The 24,608-nt window shown below is 45.6% G+C and overlaps 1 protein-coding gene across 1 annotated transcript in view; it reads left to right on the plus strand.

Annotated features, from left to right (window-relative positions):
• Positions 1–24,608, plus strand: part of CDK13 (cyclin dependent kinase 13) — a 284,521-nt gene that overhangs the window by 86,250 nt on the left and 173,663 nt on the right. The window contains 2 exon segments of the mRNA XM_029589531.1: positions 3,167–3,334; positions 9,248–9,387. Of these exon segments, the coding sequence (XP_029445391.1) occupies positions 3,167–3,334; positions 9,248–9,387 (308 nt within the window).

The following is a 24,608-nucleotide window of genomic DNA, read 5'->3' on the forward strand; positions in this document are numbered from 1 at the left end:
TTTAAAGGATCAATACTTAAATGTAGTAAAGGAAAATCAAATATTGGAGAAAAGAATGGAGAATTTGGAAAACCAGGCACGTGGGAAAACCTTGAGACTGATAAACTTTCCAAGGGTGCCACTAGTCTCAGCTAGACACATGTGGGTTGAGGTATGCACAAGAGATTTTGAAATTCACGAATCAGTCACCTTCAACAAATTTGTCCCACCACTAAAATTAAAAGCAAGTGAGGGACAGGAATTTCAGCTGCTGTCTCCTTTAAATGTCTCGGAAATTCTGGAGTCTTCGGATATAAGTATTGCTCAACCTGCAACATTGATTGTTTCCTTCTTGTTGGATTCTGATAGGGTTTAGTAATGAAAATGTATTTTAGAAATATGAAAGATGTTTCTTCAGATGAAAGTTCAGATTTTCCCCAATGTTGCAAAAAAAAATAAAATGCAGGAAACAATTTCTGCTTATGAGGCCTCAGATATTAAATATGGGAGCAAAATTCAAGTTAAAATTCCCCTGTAAATGTTATATCAGGTATCTAAGTTAATTACATATTCTTTACTCCATCTCAATTGCTGAAATAAGTGACTCCTAGTATAGACACAGTTAGTCCAGATGCATCTTCACCTCAGTAAACTGAGATGTTCTATAAATATAAAGTTGTAAGTCCAACTACAATTTCTTAATAGTAAAAAATATTATGAAGAAATTCTCTTGGGTAAATGGTTCTTTCTATATGTTGAGGACTATATATTAACAACCAAATATGAATGTGAGAATTGGTGTTGGATACACTTGCTAGATATTGTGGTTTAAAATATGGAAAATGGTTGTTATAATTCCAGTTCAGTCAAGAGTATTTGATTGTTAAATGTAATAATTTCAATAAAAAAGTTTTATTTTAAGCTCTCAGCCAACCATATTGATCCTACATTTTGAAAATCTTAATGGTCTACTTTCTGAAATCTATGAAATATTTCAGAGTGTAGATCTTGTCCAACACAGTAAGAGCAGGAGCTGAAAAAGTGGTGAAAGTGGAAAATAAAATTTCCTGGCGTGTAACCAGATGGACTCAGAACGAATGGGTATAGTATCCGCGTGCTAGCAGTTGGAGACGGATCTGACGTCAGCACAGGTGTATATATACCCACACAGGAAGCGTAGCAACTTAGTAATTTCCGTCTTCAAAGCAGTTTGGAGAGCCTGCATGCTCGCTGAGCGTGTTTTCCAAATCTACTTTCTACTTTCTTTCAACTACAACTTCTACAGCATCGAGCCCCGCACTCCTGCGGTGATACCCTAAGGTCCCTCCCCCAGTAGAGTTTCCCGGGGTGATTTCTGTGATCCCCCGGAGGTTTAAGTCCTCGGTCCGGTGGCCGAATCGCGGCACATGAGAAGACTACTGGCAGGGGAGCCCCTTCCCCTGCCTCCTCTCCGGGACCTTCTACGTCAAGGTCCCATCCTTCACGAGGATCCAGCTCGATTCTCTCTTACGGTCTGGCCATTGAGAGGGCTAGACTGAAGAAAAGAGGTTACTCGGAACCCGTGATAGATACACTCCTCCGAGCTTGCAAGTTTTCCACATCCCTCACCTACGTAAGGATCTGGAGAATATTTGAAGCATGGTGCAACACTCATGGCACCAATCCACTTGCGACCACAATCCCTGTTGTGTTGGATTTCCTGCAAGATGGACTTCAGAAGGGTCTCTCCCTCAGCTCCATCAAGGTTCAGGTGGCTGCGCTGTCTTGCTACGGTCCCAGGAGGGATGGCAAGACCATTGCCAAGCACCCAGATGTTTCTCGCTTCCTGAAAGGAGTCAAGCACATTCGTCCACCACTGAAGTGGCCTGTGCCCTTATGGCACCTCAACCTTGTTTTGGATTTCCTCGCGGGATCCACCTTCAGACCCCTTTCGGGCCTGTCTCTCCGGTCTCTCACTTTGAAGATGGTGTTCTTGCTGGCTGTATGTTCAGCACGCTGCATCTGAGCTACAGGCACTGTCCTGCCGTGATCCCTTTCTGAGAATCACTCCAGAGGCTATCCATCTTCGCACGGTTCCCTCCTTTTTACCTAAAGTGGTTTCACCTTAATCAGACTATATCCTTGCCTACCACGGCCGGTTTGAAGAAATCTGAAGAAGGGCGTTTCCTACGCCATCTCGACATAGGCAGACTGCTGCCTAGATATCTGGACATGACAGAGGACGTACGAAAGACAGACCATCTGTTCGTCCTGCACAGCGGGAAGCGACAAGGGGAAGCGGCCTCTCGGCCCACTATCGCCCGCTGGATTAAAGATGTTATCAGAGCAGCTTACGTGGAGGCCGGGAAGTCTCCGCCTCTACAAGTCAAGGCTCATTCTACCAGAGCACAAGTGGCATCTTGGGCAGAATCCAGGATGCTGTCGCCTGCAGAAATCTGTAAAGCGGCGACGTGGTCCTCCCTCCATACCTTCTCCAGGTTCTACCGTCTGGATGTCCAGGCCAGGTAGGACTCCGCATTTGCGAGGGCGGTACTACATGGTCCTCAGGCAGCCTCCCGCCCAGGCTGGGAGTAAAGCTTTTGTACATCCCATTCGTTCTGAGTCCATCTGGCTACACGCCAGGAAATGTTGAGATTACTTACCTGATAATCTCCTTTTTCTTAGTGTAGACAGATGGACTCAGCATCCCACCCAGCTACCTGTGTACATGGGTTTCACCGATTCAAGGTAAGCTATGTCATCTGTTTCCATAAGAGCGTACACTCTACCAGGTGTGAACGCCTTCCGGTTGGGAATGCTGGCGGTCTCCAGCTACTATCAATCGGTCAGGGGAATCCTGTTTCACTTTTCACTGAGCGTCAGTACACACATCCATAACAGCTTTTGCAAGGAAGATTACTAAGTTGCTACGCTTCCTGTGGGGGTATATATACCCGTGCAGAGGTCAGATCCGTCTCCAACTGCTAGCACGCGGATACTATACCCATTCGTTCTGAGTCCATCTGTCTACACTAAGGAAAAGGAGATTATCAGGTAAGTAATCTCAACATTAAGCAATATGGCATTATCACTTTTTCATTTCAGGCTACAATATTGCTTCAAATATTTTAATTTCACCAAATTATCATATGTATATAAACCAAATATCCAGCCAGACTTTGATTTTTAGAGTTATTTCTTTTCATAGTTTCCGAAGCTGTATTCCAGGAAGGTCTGTGAAGAAAGAAGTTGAGAGGAAGCTTCGTCACCTGCTTTCAGACCTTCCATTACCACCAGAATTGTTAGGTGTGGATAACTCTTCAAGAAGTCCAGAAAGCAAGAAAGCAGCACCGTTGCAGAGAAAACGAAGACCAAAGTAAGCTCAAATACATTTTTCTTGCATGACTGAAATATATGCAGTCATCTGGTTTGTTCAAATGTAATATGTAAAAATGGATCCCATAATATTTCATTTTTCTCTTAGCTTTTATAATGGTAGAGTGTTAGTCACTGGAGAGGAGTTTGTACTACAACTTTTTGGGTGATGGTAAAAGCTATGGCTTGTAGCAGCTGTATTTAATAAGTTCTATTCATGTTCAAATGTACAGTGGAAGCACTGCAGTGGCATTGTAAACGTTTTCTAATAGCAAGCAGGAGTAATATCACTTTTTTGGATCATATGACCTATGGTGATTCTCCAGAAAGTTCTGGAAGAGTACTCCAAAGCTTTGAGCATGCGTGGAAGGATTCCTGTGAGCTGCCAAACCCACTATATATCAGTTGTTTTGTGTACCATGGATATCCTGATTTCTACTGTTGCTATTTTTGTGGCGCTTTCTTTTGCCTTTCCAAGCTATTTCCTCAGTGGTTTAAGTCAGACTTTTTAAATTTTCTGCCTTTCAGTGCTTATAGCTAGACATTTCAACTAATTTTAAGATGGTTTTTCAACAGTGCTGCTTCAACTGTACTCAGTTTTTTATAGCTTTGACTCCACTGAACAACGCATGTGACTAGGTTGTGCTATTTCCCCAGAGTAATTCACTTTTAAACTTTTTTTTAATTAATGAAGATTTATATGCAATATATCTTCTTTGTGAAATTTTCAATTTTTGTAAATTGTTGGGTTTCTTGTAACCTAAGACAGCTTTGTCCTTTGAATTGTTAACTGTTAGAAATTACATCTTCTGGAAATCTCTCCAAATTGTTCACTTTAAAAATGTTTGTCCTTTACACCAGAACAGGCTAGAAACTTCCCATTCTCCAAGGTCTGTTTATGTAGTTAGAACACAGCACCCTCTTCTGTATTACCCATTATTTTTATTTGAAGTGATCTTTCTTGTTTCATGTTTGAAATAGTGTGTATATGCATGCATGTGTACATGCACCCACATGTTTTATATATATATGTAATACGCACGTGTGTATATATAATACATACCAAAGTAAAATTACAAATAGAAACGTATTCAGTCTTATATAAACAGTAATACTTTTTTATCACGTTATAAATAGAAAGCTTTGCATATTTTCATAAATGCTGCTAATATTAATCACTGATCAGTTATTTCCACATGTAAAGGTTTAATGAATTTAAACAAAATTTCCTCTGCATTTTAAGCAGGTCAGTCCACACAAGTGGATTATGCACCTCTACCAGCAGATGGAGATGGAGTAAAACTGACTTGCTGATGTCATGGAATTATAGCCCTGCCCTGAAATCAGCCCATCAGTATTCTCTAGTCTTCAGCAGATGGTGGACATGTCCCTACTGTAAATTGCTTGTAAAAACAAAAATTTTCCAGAGCACTGTTTGAACTCCTGAAGTGACACCACATTTTGATCCCTCCCTCAGTTGAGCATTTTAAGACTGGGAGCCAGACAGGCATAGACTAGGGAAGCTTCAGTCCCCATCTCTCTCTTTTTTTTTTTTTTTTGTTACCGGGTAATCTTCTCTCTTTGTGGCTCTGCGTCTTACCCCCTTTCCCTCTTACGTCTCTGAGGAGTTAGTGTAGAGTGGGAGGCAGCTTGGCGGGTTGAGTAGCCTTTGGCTAGACCCGCTTCTCAGGCTTGGTCGGTCCTGTTAGCTGCGTGGTAGGCTGTGGTGGCAATTTTTCCATGCACAGGCGTGTGCGCTCACTCGTCGCCTGGTGGTGTTCTGATGTAAGCGTATATGTGTGCACATACTTCACATAAGTCCGAGGCCTATATTTGTACTCGTATTTGGCCACTTCGGATCTTGCTGATGATGGGCCATCCTCTCGGGAGGGGAATGGGGCAGAAGGCAATGAGTCCCTTCCCCCTTCTTGTTCCCAGTGATACAGACATCTCTGGCAGAAGGGTTTGATCCTATGAGCCCCAATTTGGATCCCCTCTCCTTTCTTGGTGGAATTGTTCCAGGACTGCAGGCTTTTCTGCAGGGGCACCCAGCAGAGGCAAAGCAACCTACTAAGGAGGGTTTGTGTGCCCGGGCCTCTCATTTGTCAGCCATTGTGGGCAAGCACCACAGCGAAGGCTGTCCCTGGTGATGTTTCAGGGGGATATTGATCATGATACTTTGGATGACTCAGATAGGGACTTGGGTTTCTCCCCTCTGGAAGAAGGAGAAATTCCACATGATTTGGAGCCACATCGGACTCTGTTCTATTTTTTTTTTTTCACAAAGATGAGTTGCAGAGTCTGATGGCAGATTGGCGATGGAACAGAGTACTGCATTCTTATCCGATGCAGACTGTGACTTGGTGTGGACTGCTGCTAGAGGAGTGGCTTCCATAATAGCGGCTAGATGCCAGTTGTGGCTGCGAAATTGTTTGGCAGACACTATTTACAAGTTCAATTTCACCCTTTAAGGGTTCCCTTTTGCTCAGCAGTGAGTTGGAAAAATTACGAATAGCTGGGGGAATCCAAGATTCCTTGCTTAACGGAGGACAAGAAAGCATCGTGTCCTTTTCAGGTGAAGGGTTGCTCTAGGGGATTCCTGTTGGTTTCGTCCATACAGAGGAGCATCTGCTTAAAGGTCTCATCCTTATGGAAGATGCCTGTATCCTTTCAGTCTGGAAAGCCTTGTAAGGATATGGGCACCCGGACCAGAACACCTCTATCTTCACAGTGAAAATGTGTAGGCTCACCTACTGGTACAGGAGAAAGGCAGGCATCTTTCTCTTATCAGAGGTGGGTCCCGGATGTGTTGAGGGAACGTTATGCTCTGAAACTTTGCCAAATTCCTCTAGATGTTTTTATGGTCTCTCCTTGCAATTCTCTACAAAAGAGCGGCAGTGGAGACTGTTAAGGAGGCTGTTGAATTTGAAGGCCATGATTCCTGTTCCCAGATCTCAGAAAAATATGGGGCACTATTCTGTTTGTTTTATTCCCAAGAAAGAGGAGAGGTCTTTTCAGCCCATCCTGGTTCTCAAAGGTGTCAGTTGGCATTGTGTGCGACTCATTTCCGAGTGGAAGCTCCAAGTTCCATAATAATGGCAGTGCAAATGGGAATTTCTCATGTCTCTCAACCTGATGGAGGCATATCTCCATATTCCCATTTGCCAGGAGCATCATTTCCTATACTTTGCTGTTCTGGAACATAGTTATCAATTTCAGGCTGGCGACTGTGCCCAGGATCTTCTCCAAGGTCATGGTGATAGCGGCAGCTTTGCCTAAGGAGGCCATTCTAGTCCATCTGTACCTGGATGACTGGTTAATTTGGGCCAAAATTGCAGAAGAAAGCTGCATGACTTCTTGCAAGGTGATCTCCTTGCTTCAGGGCCTAGGCTGGGTGGTGAACTTGGCCAAGAGCAGTTTACAGCCAGCTCAAACACTAAAGTATCTCATTGTGCAATTCGATATGGAGCAGGGCAGAGTGCTTCTGCCAGAGGGTTGCATTCAGAAGATAAGTTCCCAGGTTCAGGCCCTGAGAAGGACAATTCGCCAGACCGTGGACTTATCTGCATGGCCTGGGATCGACAGCAGCAACATTGGACGTTGTACCCTGGGCAAGGGTGCACATGTGGCCCCTTCATTGCATGTTGCTCTCCTGGTAGAATCCACAGTCATAGGAGTACATGTGAGACTTCACTTGCCATTGGAGGTGTGTCCAGTTGCAGAGATGGTTACAAGCGGATCTTAAAATGTTTGGCACTTCTTGAGACAGATTAATGTATGGTAATATACATACCAATCTAGTTAAAAGTTCTTTTAAATTAGATTTTAAAAGAAGATTTCTATTGGCAAATATAGCTGATTTATATGCCTGTCTAATAACTTTACTTTACCCTCTCTGTCAAAATTGGTCACTTAATCTGTATGGCTTGGCATTTAAAATCTTGGTACAAGCAACATAACAAAGAACTGGCCTATGGGGCTTATTCACATTGAAGTTGAGGATGATGGCTTGTATAGTGTAAATGTGTGTTCCTATATGTTGATTTCTGAAAAATTGTAGTACATAATTGGCCATTATTGTACACCACTACATCTAAAAATGTTTTGGATTACTTAGAAAAGAGAATTGTAAATTTGCATTTGGCAATTCAACCAACTAATGAATTCCTGGACTATGTTGTCCGAATTCGTCCATATCAAGAAGATGTCTTTAAATTGCACCTAAAATTTAATAAAAGGCCAAAACAGGGAACCATATGCATGTTTTGTCTCAAATGCTGAGACATACAAACATACCACAGAAGGGGTCATCATAGTCTGTGGCCACCCCGTTAATTAGTTAAGAACATAAGAAATTGCCATGCTAGGTCAGACCAAGGGTCCATCAAGCCCAGCATCCTGTTTCCAACAGAGGCCAAACCAGGCTACAAGTACCTGGCAATTACCCAAACACTAAGAAGATCCCATGCTACTGATGCAATTAATAGCAGTGGCTATTCCCTAAGGCAGGGGTCGGGAACCTTTTTGGCTGAGAGCCATGAACGCCACATATTTTAAAATGTAATTCTGTGAGAGCCATACTAACTACAACCCCCTACTCTCCTGACTCCCCCAAGACCTACCAAATTAATTTACTACAACCCCCCCCCTCCTGCCCCCCCCCCCAAAGACCTGCCAAAAGTCCCTGGTGGTCCAGCAGGGTTCCGGGAGTGATCTCCTGGACTTGGGCTGTCTGCTGCCAGTAGTCAAAATGGCGCCGACGGCCCTTTGCCCTCACTGTGTCACTGGGGTCGACCAATGGCGGCGGTAGCCCCTGTGACATAGTAAGGGCAAAGGGCCGTCAGCTGCCAGTGATCAAAATGGCGTAGACGGCCCTTTGCCCTTACTATGTCACAGGGGCTACCGCCGTCAGCTGCCAGTAATCAAAATGGCGTAGACGGCCCTTTGCCCTTACTATGTCACAGGGGCTACCGCCGCCATTGGTCGACCCCAGTGACACAGTGAGGGCAAAGGGCCGTCGGCGCCATTTTGACTACTGGCAGCCGACAGCCCAAGTCCAGGAGATCGCTCCTGGACCACCAGGGACTTTTGGCAGGTCTTGGGGGGGTCAGGAGGGTGGGGGTTGTAGTAAATTAATTTTGGAGGTCTTGGGGGGGCGTCAGGAGGGTGGGGGATTTTGTTAGATTTTTACTTTTTTATTAAAGGTTTGTCTGTGAGCCAGATGCAGCCATCAAAAGAGCCATATCTGGCTCCCGAGCCATAGGTTCCTGACCCCTGCCCTAAGGGGTAGATATATATGTATAACGTATTCTGGAACACACACACAGATACACACACGGTACATTGTAGCTGCTTGTGGGAAACAAAGTTGCTTACCAGTAATGAGTATATTCTGATGACAGCAGATCAATGAGCTACACAACCCCTCTTCCTCTTTTTTTTTTTTTTTTTGTTGAAAAGCATGGCTAACCTATTAATTGATGGGGCTGCTGGTCCAGCAGAAAATGGGGAGAAACTATCATGCATGCCTGCCAAGCTTTCCTAAAACTATGGAATCATATTCTGTCAACATGAGTCCTGATATGTGACCCTCTATGGCTTGTTGCTGTGCAGTTATCAGAACACTCATTATAGGCAAACAGTTTTGTTTTGTATCATATAGCTGCAATGGTAAAGTGCCAGTGTAGCAGTCCGTTACCTCTATTGATTTTCTATGGATTATGAGGTGTATGTATGGTTGTTAAAGGCTAAGCTGTTTTGCTGTGTGTAATTTGTTCATTTTTTAACATGTCTGGGTCTTATTGTAATCCGCCTAGCACGGCTGGTCTGGTATAGGTAGAATATAAAAAATGTAAATTTTTTTTTTTTTTTTTAACAAATGTCTTTAAAGTTTATTACTTCTGTTATCTAATAGAATATGTAGGCCCCGTTTTGGTGAAATAAAGGAAAATGAAATTGCCTGGGGAAAACGCTGTGTGGATAAATTCGATATCATTGGCATTATTGGAGAAGGCACATATGGGCAAGTCTACAAAGCCAAGGATAAAGACACAGGTAAAGCTTTTTGCTATAAGTGTATTAAGGAATAAATTCTATATTTTTTGTTAACTTAGTATTGGATGTAGACCTTCTAATATGCTAATATCACTGGTTCTTTAAACAGTAGTAAAATTGTCTTTAGGAAATCCAGGATCTTTGGAAAACTGAAGAATTCCAGGCCCATCTAACGGGCCGATACAATAAAAACGTGGGAGAGCGGGCGAACACCCACTCTCCTGTGCGCGCGATTCAGTATTTAAATCTATTTTAATTAGGGCCGGCGGTAAAGAGACGCTAGGGACACTAGCGTGTCCCTAGTGTCTCTTTTTTGACAGGAGCGGCGGCTGTCAGTGGGTTTGACAGCAGACGCTCAATTTTGCCGGTGTCGGTTTTCGAGCCCGCTGACAGCCAGGGGTTCGGAAACTAGACGCCGGCAAAATTGATCGTCCGGTTTTCAAGCCGCGGGCCCATTTTAAATTTTTTTTTATTTTTTACTACTTTTTTTAACTTTTGGGGCCTCCGACTTAATATCGCCATGATATTAAGTCGGAGGGTGCACAGAAAAGCAGTTTTTACTAATAGGCCCATCAACATGCATTTGCATGTTGCGGGCACTATTAGGTTCGGAGGGGTTGGACGCGCGTTTTGGATGCACTATTACCCCTTACTGAATAAGGGGTAAAGCTAGCGCGTCCAAATGCCGGCTAACAGTGCGCTCCTGTATCGGCCTGTAAGTCACTTATGCTTTGCCTACTGCTCCTGAACACTGTGGAAAGGAGACTGTTACCCATAGGAAGAAGGTTCTCATAAGCCCAAGCTGGGAAAATCTTGTAGCTCAAGCTGCAATCATGCCTCTGTTTTTAGGAAGTGTACAGACAGCAATGTGTAACATTGCAGCTAGGTTTAAAATTATTAAATTACCAGTAGTATGCCATAAGTAGCACTTGAGGGAGCTTACTTCTCTGACAAGCAGGGCTGAATTGGCCATGACACATGAGTGATGTCATCTGATGGTGCTCCTGGGGGAATTCTGCGCTGCTGTGGAGCACAGAAGTTGTGCAGAATTCCCCTCCTGTGTAGAATTTTCACTTTTTGGAGCAGGTCCTGGCAGCCACGAGGGGAGCCTATTCCGTTTGCGGCGAAGATGGTGCAGGCCCTGATGGTGGCGAGTGGAGATCATCCCACTCTCACAGAGAAGATGGTGCAGGTCCTGGCGGCCATGAGCAGAGCACACCCACTTGTGGAGATGGAGCAGGCCGAGTGGAGCTTATTCAACTCGTGGCAAAGATGGAGCAGACCCTGGTGGCTGCGAGAGGAGCCCATCCTGCTCACAGAAACTGGTGCTGGTTCTGGCGGCCACAAGCAGAGCTCATCCTGCTCGTGGTGGAGATGGAGCAGGGCCTGGTGAAAGTGAGTTTGTGTGTAGAGGGGTGTGTGAGACTGCATGGCTGTGTGTACGGGTGTGTTCATGTGTGTATCTGAGAGAGAAAATGTGTAAGGGTGTGTGTGCCAGAGAGGAAGATTGTAAAAGAGTGTGTATTTGTCAGAGATTGGGAATTGGGGTGTGTGTATGTTTAAAAGGGATTGTGTGTATGTGAAGTAAGGGTGTTTGTGTGAGACAGAGCCTCTGTGAAGGGGTGTGTGTGTGAGAGGGATCCTGTATGCGGGGGGTGGGGGTGCACGTGAGAGAAAGAGGGGAGCCTGTGTGCGGGGGGTGGGGGTGTCCGCACGAGAGAAGGAGGGAGCCTGAGGGAGGCTGTGCTGGCTTACTCGTAGAATGCCTGCTTAAACAAAAACAAATTCACTAGTATTCTGAGCATTTTTATGCAACTCTCTGCTCTGTCATCAGGAAATGAATTCCAGAGTGCTGGCCTTGCAACTACAAACATTTGTCCCCTTGTCTCACAAAGATGCGACTGTTTTGGTGATGGCACCTCCAGCAAATTTCTTCTCTGCAATCTCAACAAACACATGGATACCTTCAAAGTGGAGTTGATACAAAACGGGACTACACAATGCAGCACCTTGAAGACCAAGAACAATATCTTAAACTTAATGAGCCACAACACAGGCAGCCAGTGTGGAGACTGTAAAATTGGTGGCGTGTTGACACTAGGTGCTCAAACTACAATCCATGCTGCCTCGTTTTGGGCTATCTGCAATGCTCGGAAAGTAGAAGCAGGAAGGCGTAGAAATGCTGAGTTGCAGTAATCTAATACACCAAATACTGTTGATTATGTCATGGTACAAAAAGACTGTTAAGATCAAGAATATCCTTAGTTGATGCATTATGCAAAGTCTATAGAATGTATTTTGAACTACTCTAGTGATATGCAGCAATCATGACTCCTACATTTCTAAAAAGGGGGGGGGGGGTAACTGCATATTTAGGAGAATTTAAACACATTTTTAAAGAATAAGACTTCGGATAACCATTTATCTTCACTTATGGATCAGATACATTTAGGATCAGTTGTGAAAGAGCTTTCTTCCCTTCTGCAAAACCTTTCAAGTGTTCTGGTTGATAGAATATATGTATATCATCTTTGTACTTTACAATGCATTTACTCGGGAAGCGTAAGTAAAACGATGCTCCCACAGCTAGCACCTCTGATTTTAATTCAAGAAAAGCCCTTCTTCTCTGCTGTGTAGACTTGGTTACGTCAGGGTAAATTCTCACTATTGCTCCCATAAAACTTCGATTGGGCTTTTAAAAATAGGCCCGCATAGTGTCTCCAAGATCTTTTTCATTGAAAAAGGATGTTAGGAGCATTGTTCTCTCCACAACTTCATAGGCTGACTATTCCAAAAACTCCGTCAGGTTTTCTAGAACATTTGGAGTTATCTGTTTTTGCTGAGTCTTATGTAGAGGGAGGAAATACACTTTGTCCAGGTATGTAGTTTTTTTTACTAGGAATCTCAAGCACTTCTGTGAAGTATCTCTTTATTGTTAACCGGGGTAATTCTCCTTATTGACTCCTAGATTTCTAACTTGAGTTGCAATTGGGAATGATTGACTTGCAATCTCAATTTCAGGTACATCCTTTCTAGGATTTTGTTTTAATAGCAAGACTTTTGTTGGCTTTCATCCACTTCATAATTTCTTGAATTACTCTTCTTAACTCACTCTAAAGATTGCAACCTCAATGGAATCCTGAATAGGAAAAGAAAATTGTATATCGTCCGCATACAATTTGTAATTGAAGTCCGGCACGGAAAACTTTTGTCAACATTTGTAGAAACTTTGACTGGCAGACTTAGCATGCTCAGCCTGCTGCTATTCGGGTGTCCATGCGAGTTCCCCCTTCAGTCTCTTCTTTTCCGCGGCGCAGTAGCCTCGCGGTGGTGGTGCTCCAACTCCTTGAAATTGTTTTTCAGGGTTTTTCTGCATCTGGTCTCCCTTCGTGTTTGGTTCCTCCATTCGGTAGGTACCCTTGGTCTTGCCTTTGTTCTTCGCGGGCGACTCCTGACTTCTGCACCCTTGTGCCCATCTGTCATCAACCACGCACCAGCCTTTTTTTTTTTTTTTTTAATGGTGTCTGGTTTTCGACAGTGCCCGCGGACCATGTCCATCACGGATCCGCATGAGCTGTGTATCCTCTGCCTGGGGGCCTTGCATGACGTCTGGGGATGTCATTTGTGCGACCAAATGACTCCCTAAGGGCGTCGGGTGCACATAGACAAAATGGAGAAGCTCTTCAGATCTCCTAAACCCTCGACGTCTGCTTCGGAATCCTTGATGCCCAAGGACCACGGGGAACCATCCCCTTCTCTTCCCCTGGCAGTCCCACTATCCAGTACCCCTAAGGATTGGGGAGAAGGGGGTCTATCCTTGGTGGTCTCTCCCCTCCCACTAACCTCGGGGTGGTCTTCATCCTTGGTGCCGGAGAAAGACTGCGCTGAGTGTCTGAAATCTAGAAAGCATCAACACGGTCACCGTCTCGCCATGGTGCCGGTTCTGGAGTGGCATCAGCAGCTGCCAAGCTGCCATAAGAGGCCCCGTTCTTCATGCCCCCAGTAGCCCAAGGGCACCATGCCTCCTCATGATCTCTCCAAGGATGGGCTGGCGACTCCTCATCCCCCCCTCAATCAGTCCTAACCACCCAGGACTTTCAGGAGGAGCTGGACCACAGGGTGCAATTGGCAGTACTCAAAGCGCTACAGAGCATCGAGCTGCCGGCGCCACCAGCCCCCGTACTGGTGCTCGAGCCTCCACCATCGATGCTTGCATCAATGCTGGAGTGTCTGGACGTCCTTCTTGGCGCCCTAAGAGTGCAACCGGTGCCATACTGGTGCCCTCCACTAGAGCGATCCCGATTCCCAGGTCTTTCGAGAAGGATAAGGCCTCTGGGACCGGGCTCCATTGCCTGTGGTTCCCTGGGCCGCTGCCAGTTCCCGGCCAATGCCCCTCTCGATGCCGGGGGTTCCATCTATGCCACCAGGCCCCAGCGTGGAGGGAGGGTCCTTACAACCCGTGTGGCGATGACTTCTCGGACTTGTACTCAGTCTCAGACGACCCTCTCTCGGAGCCTTCCCCTCTGGAGGAGCGGTGTTTATCTCCACCCAAAAACCTGTCATTTGCCAGCTTCATAAGGGCTACAGCAGAGGCCATCCCCTTCCAACTCCGGAGGAGGATACCCATCGCAAGTTGCTAAAGGTCCTCCAGTTCATCGATGCTCCCAAGGAGATTGTGGCAGTGCCGGTCCATGACATCTTTAAGGATCTCCTCCTACATATGTGGGAACAGCCAGAGTCTGTGTCCCTGGTTAACAGGAAAGTTTATGCAACTTATCTGGTGCACTAGGCTGTGGGCTTTGAACGGTGGCACCTCCCCCACCAGTCGGTGGGAGTCCGCCCTTAAAAAGGCCAGAAGCTCCCGGACACATACTTTTGCCCCTCCAGGGCGCGAACACAGGGAGCTCGATGGCATAGGAAGAAAAATGTTCCAGGGGGCTATGCTGGTGGTCCGCAACGTGCCTACCAGCTATACATGTCCTAATACAATCGCAATTTGTGGAAACAGGTCCAAAACCTTGCGAAGGGCCCCTCCCAGCAACAGCAGGAGTCTCTCGCAACCATTGCTACGCTGGGCCTGGAGGTGGGTAGACACGACTGGCTTGGCTCCAGGCCTCAGGTCTCCGACCAGGGGTTCAGGACAGGCTTGCGGATCTCTCCTGTACAGGTGAAAACCTGTTTGGGGATAAGGTGAAAGAGTTCATGGCACAGCTGAAAAATCAGCATGGTCCTCTTCTGCAACTCTCCACCACCTGCTCTGAAGGCCCTTCCTCCGCTAGGAAGTCCTCCAGGCCTAGCTCTTGTAATCCCTTTTACTGGCCGAGGAAATACAAAATCCAGCCTTCCATGCCCGCCCTCCTCTGTCCAGTCCCAGAGGTCGTGGCTGACAGCGGGTTCCAAAGACCCAATTAGCCCCTCAGCAGGCCCCATCCACTGGATTTTGACTGGCGGCGAGGGGGCACAAGGAAACGCAGATTCCCCTGGCAATCAATCCCCGGTCGGCTCACTACACAAAATTCTTCCATGATCGTGAGGTGCTGCGTACACACCGAAAATTTCTGCCTAAGGTGGTGACTGCTTTCCACATCAACCAATCATCCTTCCCATGTTCTTCCCACGGCCTCATTCCCACCAGGGGCAACGTGCTCTCCACACCCTGGACTGCAAGCAGGTGTTCGCTTTCTACTTGGATCGTACAGCGACCCATAGGTAGTCCACCCAGCTCTTTGTGTCCTTTGACCCCACCCCCCCATAGACTGGGAGCAGCAATGGGAAAGCAAACCTTGTCCAACTGGCTAGCGGATTGGATTGCCTTCTGCTACGAGCAGGCAGGCCTCCAGCTGGCTGGCAGGGTGAAAGCTCACTGCTCTAACCACTAGGCTGCTACTCCACTCCATGGTATGGGCTCCATTAATGGGTGATGACATTGATGGAGCCCTATTGCGGAAAACTTTCTGTCAAAGTTTCTAGAAACTTTTGCCTGGCACTCTGAGCCCACTGAGCATGCCCAGCATGCCATGATATTCTCTGCCACAGGGGTCTCCCTTCAGTCTTTGTTTTTCCGTGCTGCTGTTGGCATCGCGGAGCAGGAGCCTGTGTGAGTTTTCTCACAAACTGACTAAAAATCAGATTAAAAAACAATTCTCTCTCCCATATCAGGGTCTCCCGTGTGTTACCACTCGCTGGTGAGTAATTTTTTCTCATTTTACTTTTTTGAGTAAAACTATTTTTTCCTCATTTCCATCGACGGCTGTCGAAAATATGGCCAGGGGATTTAAAAAATGTTCTAACTGTAATCGGACTATGTCCATTACAGAACCACGCCTCGAGTGTCTTGTTTAGGCCAAACACACAATGTTACAGCTTGTCCAAAGTGCGCTGAGATGACTGCGAAGGGTCGAAAGACCCGCCAAGAAAAGATGGAACATTTGTTCCATCTACAACTTTTGCCTTCACTGTCGACGTCTACTCAGTCATCTCCGGCCGGAGTTTCGAAACATTTAATCCTCAAAAAACATCTTCCGAAAGGCTCAGGGGATGGTTCATCGCCGACCCCCATCCGTAGCATCGAAGAGGTCTGCGGCAGAACATCAACCAAAGCATCGCCATCGACATTGTCACCCATTGATCCTGGAGCGCTTCTCTCTCCAGAGAAATCGACCGCAAAACGGCCTTGACTTCAAGAAACACAAAGGCCTTCGCCGAGGCCTTCACCTCCTCTCGATGCACCGACCATCGAACCTCCACAGGGCCCTGTGGAAGGACCAACAACACCTCCACCGCCACCACGTGTAGCTGCTCTGCCTGCACCAGCTATCATGGAGGAATGACAGATTATCCGTCAAGTGGTGTTCCAAGCATTGAAGGACCAGCGACCATTGGTGCCTGCGTCGATGCCCGGCCCTATACCGGAACCAGTTCCGTCGGTGCCGACGCCAGTACCTGGGACCCCAGGACAGCCAGAATTAGCGTTGTTTCAGCTTCTGATGAACAGATTCGACGCAATCGTCGGTGCTCTACCATCGAAACAGATTCCACAGGAAGACGCCCCTGGACGGATACCGCTGGATGATCCACAGCCAGGTCCTTCAGGGCTTTTTAGACCACCAAGGTCTTCTCCCCCTTCTCCATGTAGAGAAGACCCTTACGATTCCTGGGAGAACAGACATATGGATACTTCTGAGGGTTTTATGTCTGATCCTTCTCCTCAAGGAAGGAAGAAATCCCCACCGGAAGATTTATCCTTCACAAATTTTGTTAAGGATATCGCAGACACTTACCATTTACTTTGGTATCAGAAGAGGACACAAGACAACAAACATTGGAAGTCCTACAGTTCGTGGACCCTCCAAAAGAAGTCTTGGCCATTCCTGTCCACGAAGTTCTGCTACAATTACAGCACAGACTCTGGGAGCATCCATGCTCAGTACCATCCATAAACAAGAGAGCGGACACCAATTATTTGGGTCAAAATGTTCCCGGATACCAAAAATCATAACTGCCACATCAATCAGTTGTTGTGGAGTCTGCACAAAAGAAGTCTAAAAGAATAAGACCTCATTCCTCCACTCCTCCTGGAAAGGATCACAGATTCCTGGACTCCTTGGGCAGGAAAGTCCATCAGGGAGCCATGCTCAATTCAAGGATTGTGTCATATTGGCTATATATGACGCAGTACCAGAAAAATCTGTGGAAACAGATGCAAGATCTCTCAAATTCTTTACCACAGCAGTACCAAGAAGCAGCTGAAGCCATAATACACAAATGGCTTGAAGCTGGTAAGCACAAAATCCGAGCCGCTTACGACAATTTTGAAACTGCTTCCAGAGTAGCGGCCTCAGGAATAAGTGCACGTTGCTGGGCATGGTTGAAGGCCTCTGACCTCAGGCCTGAGGTCCAGGAAAAACTGGTTGATTTGCCATGCGTAGGGGGACAACCTCTTTGGCTCAAAGGTGCAGGATGCTGTGGCCCAGTTGTGAAAGAACATACAGAAACCTTGCGTCAACTGTCGTTAGTTCTGCAACATTCTGCTGCATCATCATCCCACTGCCCTCCTAGGAAGGAATCTCGAAGACCTTTCTACAGACAGAAATGTTGTTATCCTCCAGCATCAAGAGGCAGATCTTCTCGTCCGCAGCAAAGATCTCGGCCCAGACAACTTAGAGTTGCTAGGCCTCAACCTCCACCGCAGACGGGGACCAGCTGCAGGCTTTTGAGGCCATCACCAGAGACCAAAGCCATGTCCACAACCGGATCTACCAGTAGGAGGCAGAGTTTCCTCCTTTTACATCTATTGGGTACAAATAACAGACCAATGGGTGCTCTCAATAATATCTCGAGGTTACCAACTCAATTTTGTCTCAATTCCAAGAGATTCTCCTCCCAAACCTCTTTCACTAAACGAAAATCACATAATTCATCTACAAGCAGAATTATCCACCCTTCTGAGAGCCAGAGCTGTAGAACCAGTGCCCCGGACTCAGCAGGGCAGAGGATTCTATTCCAGTTATTTCCTCATTCCAGAGAAAACCGGAGGCCTACGTCCCATCCTAGACCTCAGAAATCTCAACAAATTTCTGAAGAAAGAAAAGTTCAGGATGGTTTCTCTAGGCACCATGCTTCCACTTCTTCAAACAGGAGATTGGCTTTGTTCTCTGGACCTACAAGACGCTTACGCTCACATTCCAATCTTCCCTCCTCATTGCAAGCATCTGCGCTTCCTGATGGGTCATCAGCATTTCCAATACAGAGTACTACCATTCGGACTTGCCTCAGCTCCCAGAGTATTCACAAAATGTCTGGCAGTAATAGCAGCACACTTAGGGGAAAATGTAGACACTTTCCTTGTGTATCTAGACGACTGGCTCATCAGAAGTCAATCTCAACAAGGAGCTATAACTTCTCTCAACCGAACAATTACTCTACTTCACTCTATGGGCTTTCTAATCAATTATCAAAAATCCCATCTCATTCCGTCTCTCCTGCTTCAATTCATAGGAGCAGAATTGAACACCATACTTTCAAAAGCCTTTCTAACCGAGGATCGGGCAGCTACACTTTCCCTATTGGCAAACTCGCTACACTCAAAGAAACAAGCAACAGCTCATCAGTTTCTAACTTTACTAGGCCACATGGCCTCAACAGTTCATGTCACTCCTATGGCAAGACTAGCCATGAGAATAACCCAATTGACTTTACAATCACCATGGATCCAAGCCATTCAACCACTGGCCTCTCCAAATAACCCACCAGCTGCGTTCATCTCTACTTTTATTGACGAACAAGGACAACTTGCGCAAGGGCCTGCCCTTCCAACAACCAGTCCCACAAATAACTTTAACTACAGATGCGTCCACCTTGGGCTGGGGAGCTCACATAGACAATCTCCAGACCCAAGGTACTTGGACGAGACTTGAAGCAACATTTCAAATCAACTTCCTGGAGCTTCAAGCTATACTTTATGCGCTGCATGCGTTCAAGGACAGCCTTTCACACAAAACTGTTATGATCCAAACAGACAACACAGTAGCCTTGTGGTACATCAACAAACAGGGAGGTACGGGCTCATATCTCCTTTGTCAAGAAGCCGCACAGATTTGGGGCTGGGCCCTAGCACACTCAATGTTTCTCCGGGCCACTTATCTGGCAGGCATTCACAATGTAGTGGCAGATCGACTGTCGTCAGTTCCAACCACACGAGTGGTCCCTGGATCCCTTAGTAGCGATCAGGATATTTCAACGTTGGGGGCATCCAACAATAGACCTCTTTGCATCACACCTGAATTACAAAGTGGACAAGTTCTGCGCTCTGCACAGACAGAAACACCAGCCAGCCAAGGACGCCTTTGCTCGCCCTTTGAACTCAGGCCTTCTATACGCATATCCTCCGATACTGCTCATAACCAAAACTCTAGTGAAGCTACAACAGGACAAGGGGTCCTTGATACTCATAGCCCCATATTGGCCTCGACAAGTATGGTTTCCCACACTGCTAGACCTCTCGATCAGAGAAACCATTCGCCTGGGTGTAGCTCCCACTCTCCTAACTCAAGATCAGGGTCTGTTGCGCCATCCCAACCTTCAATCCCTATCCCTGACAGCATGGATGTTGAAAGCTTGATTTTACAACCATTCAATCTTTCAACCAATGTCTCTCAAGTGCTTATAGCTTCACGTAAACCTTCAACACGAAAGAATTATTCTTCGAAATGGAAAAGGTTTACTTTGTGGTGCACGCAAAAGAGTATTGACCCTTTCTCCTGCCCCACAACTTCTCTACTAGAATACTTATACCATCTTTCAGACTCTGGTCTCCAGACTTCATCTGTAAGGGTACATTTAAGTGCAATCTCAGCTTACCATAACAAGATGGGAGATGCACCAATATCCATACAACCTCTTGTTAGTAGGTTTATGAGAGGTTTAACTCACCTTAAACCACCAATTCGGCCACCAGTCACAGAATGGGACCTGAATCTGGTCTTAACAATACTCATGCGTTCTCCTTTTGAACCCATGACTTCCTGTGATCCAAAATTTCTCACATGGAAGACTAACTTCCTTATAGCCATTACATCAGCTAGAAGGGTTAGTGAGTTACAAGCTCTTGTCATGTACTCACCCTATACAAAATTCCTACATGAGAGTGATTTTCCGTACACATTCAAAATTCCTCCCCAAGATAGTTACGGAATTCCACTTGAACCTATCCATAGTTTTATCCACATTTTTTCCAAGGCCTCATTCTCACCGGAGAACGGGCCTTACATACCTTGGACTGTAAGCGTGCGCTAGCTTATTACTTAGACCGCACTGCAGTCCACAGGAAATCCACTCAACTCTTTTTTTGTTTCTTTTGATCCAAACAAACCGGGTAAAACAGTGGGTAAACATACTCTCTCCAACTGGCTAGCAGATTACATACAATTTTGCTATGAAAAAGCAGACCTTCCTCTCCAAGGGCGAGTAAAGGCGCATTCAGTAAGAGCAATGTCAACCTCAGTAGCACACTATCGTTCAGTGCCAGTTCTTGACATATGGAAAGCAGCAACATGGAGTTCTCTTCACACCTTTGCAGCTCATTACTGTTTGGACAAAGAAGGACAAGATTCAGCCTACGGACAATCTGTCTTAAAGAACTTGTTTCCAGTTTAATACCAACTCCTTCTACATCAAACCTGCTGTGATCTTCGGCTGCCTCATTTTCACCAACAATACTTCAGGGTTGCTTCACTACAAAATGACTTGGCCTCTAGCTTGCTAATCACCCATATGTGAGGATTAGCATCCTGCTTGTCCTGGATTAAAGCAAAATTGCTTACTTTGTAATAGGTGTTATCCCAGGACAGCAGGATGTAGACCTCACGAAACCCACCCGCCACCCCGAGGAGTTGGGTCTGATACATTTTATTTTTGCTAAAGCTTATTGCTACATACGAGACTGAAGGGAGACCCTTGTGGCAGAGAATATCATGGCATGCTCAGTGGGCTCAGAGTGCCAGTCAAAAGTTTCTAGAAACTTTGACAGGTTTCCGCAATAGGGCTCCATCAATGATGTCACCCATATGTGAGGACTACATCTTGCTGTCTTGGGATAACACCTATTACAAGGTAAGCAATTTTGCTGAATCTCAAGGGGTAGATAGATTCTAATCAGCTTATCCCAAGAATAAGCAGTGGATAACTGCAACTCCACCTTAAGAATGGTTTATGGACTTTTCTTCAGGAACTTCTCCAAACAGATTTTAAATGCAGCTACACTAATAGCTTTTACCACATCTTCTGGTAACAAATTCCAGAGCTTAATTGTGCGTTGAGTAAAAAAATTTCTTATTAGTTTTAAATGTATTACCTAGTAACTTCATTGTGTGTTCTCTAGTCTTTGATATTTACTAGTTCCATTCCGCTCATTTTATAAACTTCTATCATATCTCCTCTCAGCATCTCTTCTCCAAGCCGAAGAGTCCTAACCTCTGTAGCCTTTCCTCATTGGGGAATCATTCCATCCCCTTTATCATTTTGGTTGCCCTTCTCTCTACTTTTTCTAATTCTGCGTTCTTTTTTGAGATGTGACCAGAATTGCGCACACTACTCAAGATGAGGTTGCACCATGGAGCAATACAGAAGCATTATGATATTCTGTTTTATTCATTTCTTTCCTAATAATTCCTAGCATTCTATTTGCTTTCTTGGCTTCTGCTGCACAGAGTGCAGAATATTTCAATGTATTATCAATGATGACACCTAGATCCTTTTCCTGAATGGTGACTCCTAATGTGGATCCTTTCATTGAGTAGCTATAATTTGGGTTATTCTTCCCTAAATGCATCATTTTGCACTTGTCCACATTAAATTTCATTTTCGATTTGCATGCTCAGTCTCCCAGTTTTGCAAGGTCATTTTGTAAAAATCACAGGAGGATTGTGAGATATTCAAACTTTGAATAATTTTGTCATCAGATTTAATCACCTCACTCGTTCCTATTTCCAGGTAGTTTATAAATATATTAAAAAGCATTGGTCCCAGACCAGATCCCTGGAGCACTCCACTGTTTATCTTTCTCCATTGGGAAAATTTACTATTTAGCCCTGTTTTCTGATTTCTTTCTTTTTTTATAATGGATACTTTTTTATTAATATATAACCACATTAACAATACATTGTCAACGCGTAGAACTATCTCATGCAGAATGACTAATTATATGAGGCAGTATAGTAATACATGCTACCGATGAACTACTGACTGCAGGAACAAACATCCTTATTTGTCTTTTACATGGACCAACACCACCCCCCTCCCCCCCAAATGTGGACCCTCACATAAAGAGGAATTGGAACACTTTGATTTCTATCTTTTAATCAATTGGCAGTCCATGATAGGACACTACCCCAAATACCATGATATTTTAATTTCCTAAGAAGTCTTTCATGAGGGACTTTGTCAAATGCTTTCTGGAAATCTAAATACACTACATCAACTGGCTCACCTTTATCCACATGTTTTTTTATGCCCTCAGAAAAATGTAGCAAATTGGTGAGGCAAGACTTCCCTTGGCTAAATCCATGTTGGTTTTGTCTTATTAAACTATACCTATCTATTATTCAGGAATTATGTATAAATGTTTAATTTGTTGTTTTTTTACTTTGGTTTTATCTATGTACAGTGTTTATTATGCTGAATGTGTATTCCTCACGGAACAATATGGAAATTGCAGATAATAACTTTTTAAATATGTGCTCCAGTGCAACCCTCAGTTTGGTACTCCCCATTTCCTCTTGATCCGGGAAAGCCAGTCCTCACCAGTGGGTTGTGCACTCCAACCAGCAGATGGAGACGGAGAACAACTATTCACTGATGTCCCTCATATATTCACCACAGACAGCCAGCCAATGTTTCCCAGTCTTCAGTAGGTGGTGGACATGCATCCTTGCTTGTGGACTTGAGCCTGCCAGGATTGAAAAGGCTCTTCTGACCTCCTGCGGTGAGTGTCTGACAGTATAGGACAGGAGTGAGGTGAAGGCTGATGCCCTAGTTCTCCTGACAGAGTGCCTGTAAGGTAAGGGAGCCTTGGGCTCGGGCTATTAAATTATCTGTATTCCTCTCCTCTCTGACATGTCTGCTATTCCTCTGCCTGCTCCCTTCCCTGGTTTCTTTGGTGACTGCTGCGGGTCATTTTTCTTTTCAGCATGGCGAATAAAATATTTTTTAAAAAGACCCACGTGGGCAGAGGCAGCAACATTGATTGATTGATTGCAAATCGAGGAGGGGCAGGAATGAGAGGCCACATTGGGCCAAGTTGCAAGCAGGGCCAGGAGTGATATTTTTTTGGAGCTGGTCGGCAGGCGCCATTTTGTTGCATGTAGTACTGGTACTGAAGCCACGCAAAGGGAAGAGATAGCGTTGGGAGAGCAGCACGGGAAAAAGTTGCGTGTCTGCTCTGCTGGTCAAATGTGATTAACTAGCCCTAGGAGATCGCTCAGCATTTGCCAGAAATGTGTTGAATCCTCAAGGAGATGTGTCTGCAGGGGAATTTGTACCTGCACGGACTTCAGGAGCGCCCAGTTCACAGAAGGGAAGTGTGGTAGCAGCTTCTTTGGGGGGTGGTGTGAGAAGTCTTCCTCACTGCCTCTCCTGCCAGTTCAACATGGGGGGGGGGGCTTGGAAGGGACTTTCTTTTCACTATTTCTGGGGTAGAATTTTTCAAGGGCCTGCAGGCCTTTTGTAAAAGGCAGGAAGGGTCCTGGGCGGAATCCTGATCACCCGCATCAGCTGTCTTCCTCCTCAGGTTAATGAAGCGGTCAAAGAGTCTTTGTACCCTCCCACACCCCCAAAGACAGGTGAAGCAGTGAAGGGGACTGCGTGGGGGGAGAAGGTGAGGCCGCTGATCGTTCAGGAGACTCCTAGGAAGAGTCAGGATCCCTAATGAGGGCTCCTGATGAGGTGTGTTTGGAAGAGGGGGGAGATTCCTCCAGAGACAGAGCCGCGTAGAACAATGCTTCAACTCTTTCACAGGGCCTAGATGGGTTTGGTGTTACAAACCCTGAAGGCCCTTGGTTGTCAGGAGGCCTTGCCTGCAGCAGCTTAGGATCTGAAGAAGAATCCTGTGATGGTTAGTTTGTGAAAGGTGTCCTGCTTTTTCCTCTGCATAAGGCTGTTCGAGAATGAATTGATTTTGGAATAGAGTTCTCCTCCTGAGGCTAATTTTAAAGGAGGTAGCTCATTGGTGGGTTTGTACCCTCGGGATCCTAAAGCTAGGGAGCAACTCTGGTTTCCCAAGGTGGATGCCCTAGTCTGCAAGTGATGAAACATACTGCTATTCTAGTGGAAGGAGGTGCAGCTTAAAAAGATGCCCAGGATCGGAAGATTGAGGCGATTTTGAAACAGGCCTTTGAGGCAGTGGCCACGAATCTCCAAATTTCTGCTGTTGTATGGTGGCCAGGGCCAGATTGTAATTAGCTCAGGAGGCTCAGAAAGCTTTGGGTGAGAATGGCCCATACCTGGAGCCAGGTGCCACGTTCTTGGCAGATGCAGGTTATAATTTAGCACGAAAGACTGCTCGAGAGTGGCTTCGGTGCTTGTGGCCTGAAGACTACTTTGGCTGTGGAACTGGTCCGCTGATACTATTTTTCAAAGTCCAGTCTTACCAAGTTGCCCTTTAAGGGACGCTTATGGTTTGGGGAGGTATTGGAGAAGGTGGATCAGTGGGAAGAGTCTAAATTTCT

This window comes from Rhinatrema bivittatum, chromosome 2 (genome assembly GCF_901001135.1).
Source record: "Rhinatrema bivittatum chromosome 2, aRhiBiv1.1, whole genome shotgun sequence".
Lineage (NCBI taxonomy): Eukaryota > Metazoa > Chordata > Amphibia > Gymnophiona > Rhinatrematidae > Rhinatrema > Rhinatrema bivittatum.